Raw genomic sequence first — 10,424 nt, forward strand, 5'->3', positions numbered from 1 at the left:
AATGTATGGGCACTTTTAGGTTAAATCACTTGCACAACGTGTAATTTTTAAAATTTCTATTTTTTGTGCGAAACCGAGAGTGACCATATATCTGGTAGTAGTTTATGTCACTTCAACACCAAAATAATTAGTTTTTTGCACTACAATAATAAATAATACCAAAAATCAAAGAGTTAAAACCAAAAATCAACCGACAAAATATGAAACGGAATCTAACCCAATATCTAAGTATGTACAGCTGATGAAGTAAACAAAAGTCCGCCCGCAGGCTGATCTTTTAATAGAAGGCATTGCCTGGAGCTGTGGCCGTAAAACAAAACAACTAAAAGCTCCTGGCCATTGACTATTAACATGAAGTTAAAAACAGTTCTAATCTGTCATCGAGGTACATGGCTGGTTATATTTTAGAATTTTAATTTTAATAACAAATTAACTTTAAAATAGTGAATAAAAAAAAAAGCCTTTTTAAAATGGGGCGAAGATCAATTAATACCACGAAAAGTGGTAAATATATGAATCCCACGGATCAAGCAAGTACGTATAGTTATATTCACTTTTTCCCATTTTAAATAAGTTTATATTTAGGAAAGGAAGCTAGAAAACAAGAATTAAAGAAAAACAAGAAACAGAGGCAGATGGTGAGGGCCGCAGTGCTAAAAGGAAAAGACCCCCAACAAATTCTCGAAGAAATGGAGAAAATTGATCAAATGGAGTTCAATGTAAGTCAGCCATCACCATTGAATGAAAAAGTACTTAAGGATAAACGGAAAAAACTGAGGGATACTTTAGATAGAGTACTGAGTATGTACTACAAAGATGACCCAGAAAAATGGTCGGATTTGAGAAAAAGACAGACAGAATATGAGCAAAAAAGAAACAAACTTGTATCGTTTTATGAATCGGTTAAAACAGCTCAGAGTGTTACAGTTGACGAGATTCCTTTACCCCAAATACCACAACAGATTACTGCAAACACTATACCATTGCCCACAGCAGAAAGGAAGCCAGAGGTAGCTATTTATTCTATAGCAACTGCTTTAAAATTACAAGCTCTTGGACAACCTGTGAGGTGAAAAACAGTTATTTTTTTTATATTATGAGTGATTTATACAGGTATATTTTTATTTAGGGAACCTCCTGGATGTCCACCAGGGTTGCCACCTGAAATAAACGATGACGGTGAAGTAGTTGATATCTCAAGCAAAACAAGAACCGAAGAAGAAAAAACAGCAGAAGAGAGTACAACAGAGGATAGCGATAATGCTCAAGTTAATAAACCTACTTCCTTACAACAGAAAATGGTAAAACTATTTTTAAAATGCTGTTAGTTAACTCCTAACCTACAACATATTTTTGTATATTCTAGGTAGCATTATCTGGACAGAACGTGGACGAATTCATGAAAGAGATGGAAAAGAAAATGGAACAACGTAAGGATGAAGATAGTACTACCGCCAAGGCACAAGTTAACATCGAACCTTTAATGCCACCTGGTACAAACGAGACTGTTCCCACTTTACCTTCATTACCATCAAATCCACCTCCTACAATGCCTCCACCTTTGCTATTTACTGGCACAGGCATAAGATTACCTCCAGGTACATTCATATAGAAAATCATATTAAAAGTGGAAATATAAATAAATTTATTTTTTAGGCCCTCCACCTGGTAGGCCCTTGATGCCTCCTGGTCCACCTCCAGGTTTACCTCCCAGGTTGCCTTTGGGAATACCTACGTCAGGACCTAGGCTTATTAGGATACCAGCGCCACCTTTAGTCACAGGGCCTCAAACTATTCAACAACCCAAACCAAATGTTTTGTCTGCGGCTCCACAATTAATCAACAGGTAAGTTTATAAGATTTAAAGTTTACTAGCTAATTATTGGGAAAACTGGAAATCGTCCGATTTTCACCAAGATTGGTATACACACTATTTTGAGGTCTTAGATTATGAATCTGAACTTTTTTCATGGCAGTCTCTTATCGTTTTTCAGAAAAACAGAAAATAATAATTTCAACATTGAATTTTTCTTTATTTCAGCCCTATAAAGTAATAATTTCACTATATTTTCATTAGTTATATCATATAGTTTATCTATATAAAAGCCACACTTGATTGAGGCTAGAAAAATGTCCAAAATTTTACTGAAAAACACTTTTCTTAACAAAATAACAAAGAAAATTGAGAGCAGATGGAAGTTTGACATTTCATATATCCTTCTTTCTCTCTCCTATGTAATGAGAGAGACAAATATATTCTAGACCTAATCTAGAAATTTGAAAATTTGCAACGTTGCCATATCTTTTATTTTTTCGGATGATTAGGGATTTCAAATAAATTACCTATTATGAGATCTGACAATAATATACCTACCTATAGTCACAAAGTTACGCGGAAGAGTTTTGATTGCATTGGTTTCAACTTCTCTGCGGTGGGGGTTAATCTTTTTTTTGTTATATTATATTAAAAAAAGATTAACCCCCTCCGCAAAGAAGTTATATAAAGACTATTCAAATATAAAGACTATTTAAAAACGGTAAGAGACCGCCAGAAAAAAATTCAGATTCGTAATCTACGACTTCAAAATAGGGTGTATACCAAATACGTTTAAATAATATATACGACGGCCTCCCCATAAGAGCAATGAGAGGATTTACGTCCCAGTATTGAAGGAGGACAGAAAATCGAGTCAAATGTTTCAAGACATAGGTTCATCCTTGTTTAGTGAAACCTCCTACAACACAAGGATAGACTTATGTAGGAAATGCATTGAAATTCTATAGCCATCCTTCAACATCGGGACAGGAATTTAAGCGGTACCCTCCGTATACTTTATTTTAAACGTATTTGGTGTATACCAATTTTGGTGAAAATCGGACGATTTCCAGTTTTCCCAATAATTACCAAAAATCATCTTTAAACGATACCAACGCGGTTCATAAAACCATGCTTCCTTTTTCCTTTCTTTTCTAGATACAAGTTTTTCAACTGTATTAAGTAACACCTGTTTTTTTATTGAAAATCCCGAAACGGTTAAGTTTTCAATCCAGGTAACATTTTTTTTCCAATTCCTCGGGTTAAAACAAGTTCTGGTTCCATTCGTTTGCGAGCGTCGCTTATTGGTCTTTAATACGGTCCTTATAGTCTAAGAACTAGCAATGTTTTCGAGAAAGTATTTTAAGATGTCTGGCTCTTTGATATATCTTTTACTATGCTCTCTGGAAAGCATGCGGCCCGTCTGGCTGCCGATACCCGTTGCGTTCACTACTGCGCATCGGAAGAAGATCCTATATTTTTTTATTAATTTAGTCATATAAATTCTAGTATTGAATATAAATCGAACATGTCTCCATAGCGCAGTGCGTAGAGTTTCCGACCACGAAACGATGATTCAGAGTTCAAATCCGGGTCAGGTCAAAGACTTTTTTATTTTATTTTCATTTATATTCTGATAGTAAAGTATTAAATAATTCTGGTAATTAAAAAAAAACAAATATTTACTACTTTACTATCAGAATATAAACGAAAATAAAATAAAAAAGTCTTTGCCCTGACCCGGATTCGAACTCCGAATCATCGGTTCGTGGTCGGAAACTCTACTCACTGCGCTGTGGAGACATGTTCGATTTATATTCAATACTAGAATTTAAAGGACTAATAAAAATATAGCATCTTTTTTCAATGCGCAGTAGGGAACGCAACGTTTACCGGCCGCCAGACGGGCCTCATGCTGTTCTAGAGAGCATAGAAAAAGATATATCAAAGAGCCAGACGTTTTAAAGTACTTGTTTTCCTGACGTTGCTAGCTCTTGTACTATTAACTGTTGACTTGGAATCTTGTACTGACTGCATGTTTTACGCGATTCTTCCTCTTCTCGGACAGTTTGGACTGTTTTTCTAACGCATCTTTATTGTATCGATGAAACCTTTAAACCTCCCTTTTACTTTAGGCTTCGTGCTTAAAAATAACCAAAATCTCATAAAAAATCAGTCTGAACTCTGCAATATGACGTCGAAAAGGGGCTACTGTCCGACCTCTCAAATATATTATTGAGCGTTGACCAGTGGTCGGACAACTTTTATTTCCTTCGATCTGCGTTTGTGTCGAGTTTTTGCTGTCCGACCGCTAAACACTACCAAAAACTCATGTTTTATTATATTTCAAACGAAAAAGACAGTAGATATTATATATCAATTATTATCAAGAAAAAGACTATAATAAGAGTTAATTTTCCAGTAAAGCAAAATTATATACGAGTGTATCGGACACCTAAATTTAACATTAAAATATTAAAAAGCATTCTTTTTGGTTATTTGAAATAAAAGTTTAAACTATTCTACATACACGTAAAGTTATAAGTACTTCATAAATTAGATACAAACTTTTTAACTTACCTTACAAACTATCTCACCTCCATCTTTAACAGGCAAAAATTAGGAAGCACAAACATGTGGTCACTTTCCCGAATTTTTAACGGTTTTAGGGTGACAATTTAGGCAAAGAAAATGTTATAGAACCAAGCGGAAGAATTTGCAGAATTGGGGTTTTAATTATTTGAAGCAATACTAAGCCAAATTTTTAACTTATTTCTCAATAAATACGTTTTGTCCGACCACTGGTGTATGTCCGACTATTGGCATATTCACCCTATTAAGAGTCTATAACGCTGTACTGTTCGGGTCGCCCTCAGGGGTCGGGTAAAGCGGGTGTGTGGCCGAAGGAAATATCTATTATATTTCAGAAATATGCCTAAGGCTGAGCCCGATCCTGTTGTGTTAAGCCATACCCAAAATTCCAACCAAACCAACACACGTGCTTTGATTACGGTTTGCAGAGCTTCAACATTTGCCATAAAATAGCGAGCAATTTGTTACAAGACCATATAAATTATATATCCCTGTAATCGCAAAATTTCAATCTATTTCCGTACTATAACGAAATTTTAAATTATATCTTTATTTTCGAGAAAATTTAGTCCAAACATAAGTAATATTTTGTTGATGTTTGACCATCAAAATCTTAGAAACAAAAAAGTTGTCTAAAAATGTGCTACAATAAGGATATAGTATAATCATTTATCTTTAATTTCCTTCATTTGTGTAAAAATACCTAGCCCGTTTTACATAAATCGTTAAATGCGGAGCGCTTATTGTGCTGCTTTTTCGGACTAGTGAAATGGACTATTAAAGGTTGATTCTCACTATACCTTCCGTTTCCATTCCATATCCGTTCCGTATTTTTTATTGTATTGACGATATACGTAGGCTTCCGTTTATCAATTCCATACTTTTTATTGTACAATTTATATCATTACGAAAGTTTTATTTTAAAAATTTGGATCTTTTGGAAAAGGTAATATTAATTAAGAGGTGAAAGAATAAATTAATATCAGCAAAATTTTAACAGAGCTGGTACAAATGTAAGAACTTGACAACGCTGTTTCCGATACGCTTCAGTTCGTCCGTCAAGAAAATGTATTAAAGGAAAGGATATGGAGCGGAAGGGAAACGGAACGGATAGTGTGCATTGTCCTATTCATTTACATGATATAATATTATATGTAAACGGAAGGGAGCTGATATAGAAGGTATAGTGAAAATCAACCTTAAGTCATTCTTTTTTTGCAGAAACGAATCAACTAAACAGGGAGCAACGATATCAGCCAAGCCTCAAATCAGAAATCTCAGCGCCGACGTTACTAGGTTCGTGCCGTCCGCTCTCAGGGTGAAACGGGAAGAAAGGAAGAATAAACCTGTGACAAGTTTAGTTAGGGAGTTGAAGCAGAAGGAGATGAGTCTGAACAACGCCATAGCGGCGGGCCAGCACACCAAAGACGACGCCTACAAACAGTTCATGCAAGAAATGGAGAACCTAATGTGAAGGGTTCTGTTTCGAGTTTTGTATATAATACGTTTTTTTTTAATTTTAATGGTAAGTTCAGTACGAGAAAAGTTTATTTTAGGTGGTAATAATAAAATAAAAAGTGTATATTTATATTTAGAGTTTTCTTTGGAAAAAAAAATCATCTTTATTCTTTAACTTAATAATAGTCTTGCGTACCCAACAACAAACAAAATAATTCCGACTTATGTCATGACAATCATCATGGCGGCAATTTCCAAAAATGCTTTTTATATAGGGTTTCCATACAGACGTCGTAAAAAAGAAACTATAAATTTATTTATGAACTTTTATAGGGGTTACAGTAAAAGTTGGAAATCAGTGATTGGTAACAAAAACTAGTAAAAGCTCACATTCCCTGATTTGCTAAGACTATGCCAGTAAAAGTTCAACAGCTATTTTTGAAATCAACTTTTACTAGTGAATGCTAGCATTCCCTGGACGATAGCAGTGACTGAAAGATTTAGTCAGCGCGGTAGCCACATGTTGTAAAATATAAGGATAAGTTGAAGATTTGAAGATAGGCAATATAAGGATAATATTAAATTGGGCTAAACGTTGGTAACATTGACAGACATCTGACGAGCGGCTAATTTACAAGATGCATTCCATTTCCTATTGGTCGAGATATTTTGAGGTTAGGGTTATAATAGGGTTGTTATTTATTTTCGATTTCGATGCTTATTTTATATTTTGCGTTTGAATTTGAAATTAACTGTCTATTACCTTAAATTCATTCACGTCTATCTGAAAAAATCATAACTAATGAATTAACACCCTCTAAATAACCACGCTAACCAACTCGCCAAATAACTAAATACAATAAACAATGCCCTAACCCTAACCTCAAAATATCTCGACCAATAGAAAATGAAATGCATCTTGTGAATTAGCCGCTCGTGACATCTGGCGTAAATTCGCTTTGTTTTTTGTGGTTATGTATAATTATTTTGTTATCGTTGTAAAAAGTGCTGTGCGGTATTTTCCCTATGTAAGAAATGTTCTGTTACAAATTAAAGTAAATAACTAGACACTCGCAAGAAATGTAATAGTGCTTGTTTTTCATTTTTGCAATATAATGAAGCGTGCAAGAGAAAAAGATATTAAGGAACCTAGTGACTCTGAATTTATTAACCGGTTTGATATGCTTGAAGTAGCGGGTTTGAAGAAACGAATAATTCCCGTTGAAGAAAATTCGAGCATTCTTTATGTATTCCACGATAAAAAACTTTATTAAAAAAAACCTTATACCAATTAGTAATCTTATGTTTATAAATGTTTTTTTTTTAATTGTTTTGTACGGTTATGTCGTTATTTTCTATAAGTTTTAATAAATATACTAAAGAAGTAAATTATAATTTTAAGATATGTGGATCAGCTTGAATATTGAGGTGATCCAATATTCTTAGAAGTTTTATTTCGTCCTATTGCTGCCAAAAGTCACTAACTAACATTTTTCCGAACAACCAAATTCAATCACTATGTTTTGAAGCGGAGAATCGATTGCAAAAGTCATTAACTACGATTTCTGGCTATTTATGTTTTATTTTAATACCGAATAGTTACTAACTATAACATCTTTATGCAATGCAATTCGTCTTTAGACGCATTTTTCTCGGAAGTAATAAAAAGTAAGTTAGTGACTTTTGGTAGCAATGGAACGATTTGTTCTTCCACCAACATTCTTCCTCACTACACTTACCCTGTACAATACAATAACTTTTACTGGCCTAACCAAATAATAACCCCGTAATCGACAAAATATAAACCAAGAAAACATTCACTTTCCAGGAGTGCACTAGAAGGGAAAAATTTGAGCGCCAAAGTATAGAAATGGGTACTTTCGAACATGCTTCAGTTAAGTAGAGCTGTAGCATCCTAGAGACTAAAATATGTATTCAACAAAGTAACTGAGAAATTAATTCAACTATAACTGTAAAATATTTTACTAAGTTAAATTGTTTTTGCGGTCAGGTTTCTTGGACGCTTTTTCAAATCCCGGCCGGACCCCTCGGACACTTTCAAAATCCGGACATGTCCGGGTAAATCCGGACGTATGGAGACCTTATTTTTACGAAATGCGGGGAAATATATTTCTACATCTACAGTAAAGCTCAGTGTTGCCAACTAATCCTAACTAAGTCTAGTAGCGTTGATTGAAGAAATAAGATGCGCAACCTTATGGGCGATTTCGTGGCATAAAACATGTTCGAGATGTAGCTGGCGTTACCGTCAGTTTGTCCGAGAGTTTAGTTTAGCTCTGCGCCTCTGCGCGCTGATTGGTTTTTACAGCGCAATGGATAAAGAATACTGTACCGTAGTTCTGTTTTCAGTCGACAGAGTGAGTGGTTGCCGGAGACAGTGTTGCCAGAACTATCGATTAATCCGTAGATTTACGGATGTTGGGTACAGTACGTTAATAATACGGATTTTTAGCAATAATCAATTTAATATAATATGATTAAACAAAGAACGGCGTCAGGGTTAGCTTGGAAACGAAGATCGCTGTTATTTCATATGTAAAATATTACAGGTAAATGTCAATAATCGTCATTTCCAATCCAACTAAACGACTTTTTTCGATCAAACGTCATATTCAGTACTAATGAAAGAATTTAATTTTTGTTGTTTATGTTTGACACGAATAAATTTTCAATTCATAAACGTGGATTTTTCATCCAAAAATATTTTCGTCAAACGTATTACAGATGCTACACATTTTAATATGGCAACACTGACGCTTTCAGTTCCACGCCGTCTTCAATATGCCTTGGCTGACCGAATTAGAGAAAATAAGTGTTTTATGCGTTGACCGCAGAACGATTGGTGTCTCCACCGTACAGCACTTGATGCGTAAGGGGAAATCAAATCAGCCTTGTCATGAATTCGCCCATTAGGTTGCGTATCTTTCCAATTCTTTCAATCAACGCTATATAACAGCTTTGGCAAAAATTTCGTTATGTTTAGACGAGACTAAAACGAAAGACGGTTCTCTAGACGGTCTCCGTTTTAACCGACAGGTAAAACGTTACGTGTAGACGTGGCTTTAAAGAAAACAAAATAAAATCAAGGTTGTAGAGATTGCTTTATTGACGGTAGTTGATTACAACAGTAAATTTAAAAATGTACAAAACTACCATCGCAGTAAACCGTTCATGTTTTTTTCTCTGCTTCGTTATATAAACTAGAATACAAAATGTGGAATATAAATAATGAAATAATGCATTTTGGTAAATATTAAATACTACTACCTTTTCATCCTTACCCTAAAATATTTTGGTGTAAATCTACCGCTAAATATATACAGATACAACAGATAAATCGGTAAAAAATAGTAATTAAAACTTATAAAAGTAGTTTGAACGAACGGCAGAAAATACCGCCAACAAGGACACACCAAAATGTCTAAATATTTATTATACAGTATGTGTCAAAAAGTTCGAAAATTCAACATGCTCAATAACAAAAAAAAACTATTTTTGGAATTCTAAACTAATTTTCTCCTGGCATTCTAAATAGACTTTGCGACATCATATCGTATAACCACCCTTTTTATGTGTTTAAACGTTTTTTATCACTTAATACTATTTTTTTTCCTTTTGTTGCAAATTTTTTGGCACACATCGTATAATTCTATATTAGAGAGATATACCGTATGATAAAAAAAACGGCGTCAAAAACGGCTATGGAATCACAATCGATGATAATTTTCGCGAGGTCAATCTCTAGACACCATTTACTAAAATGACGGTCGATAACATAGAAGATAAAGATTCAATTTTGATTGTTAAAGTACCCGATACAAAAACAAACATTGACCGAGTCTTTACAGTGTCAAATTTAATTTATATTGAGATTTACCGAAAATACACAGCTCTTCGTCCAAGAAATGCTACCAGTCGCAGATTGTTTTGAAAATATCAAAATAAAAGATGTGTTAACCAAGTGGTCGGCATAAATTCTATTGGTAAGATGCCTAGCTTGATAGCAAAACACTTGAAGCTGCCAGATTATGAGGCATACACTGGGTATTGTTTCTGGAGAACTTCAGCCACGCTCCTTGCTAATGCAGGGGGTGATATATTTAGTTTTAAGCGCCACGGAGGATGGAAATCTTCGACAGTGGCCGAGGGAAACGTCGAGGATTCTATCAACAATAAAATTCAAATATCAAATAAAATTTTAGTGCCAAATACCGGGATGAAGTACCTCTACATCAAAATTGGATAGTGTCTCAAGTCCCAAAACCCCCATATCTCAAGCAAAATCAGAACTATCTAGTTTGGGATTAAATATTGGTTCGTGTACTGGTTGTACTATTAATGTTAATATTGTAAATAATAACTAGAATATGCATTAGTGTTAAGTTAGATATTTGTTTATTCTTGAAAATTTCGAAAGAAATAATTAGTTATGATTTAGTTCTTCATTTTCCAAAAATCAAAATTCCAAAATCCCATATAATCCCATGCAGTGTGCGAAATAGGCATTACGCGCATTACTTCTCGCACCGTGCCATGG

The 10,424-nt window shown here is 34.4% G+C and overlaps 1 protein-coding gene across 1 annotated transcript; it reads left to right on the top strand.

Annotated features, from left to right (window-relative positions):
• The first annotated feature begins 266 nt into the window (after positions 1–266).
• LOC115877811 (WW domain-binding protein 11) lies at positions 267–5,998 on the top strand. The gene is made up of 6 exons (XM_030894136.1): positions 267–534; positions 586–1,069; positions 1,130–1,301; positions 1,367–1,598; positions 1,657–1,846; positions 5,630–5,998. Exons 1-6 carry the CDS (start codon positions 471–473, stop codon positions 5,880–5,882), a joined length of 1,395 nt encoding a protein of 464 aa, XP_030749996.1. The 5' UTR covers positions 267–470; the 3' UTR covers positions 5,883–5,998.
• Positions 5,999–10,424: the final 4,426 nt, after the last annotated feature.

Source organism: Sitophilus oryzae, unplaced genomic scaffold, assembly GCF_002938485.1.
Source record: "Sitophilus oryzae breed Bouriz unplaced genomic scaffold, Soryzae_2.0 scaffold_1499_pilon_pilon, whole genome shotgun sequence".
In the NCBI taxonomy this organism is placed as follows: domain Eukaryota; kingdom Metazoa; phylum Arthropoda; class Insecta; order Coleoptera; family Curculionidae; genus Sitophilus; species Sitophilus oryzae.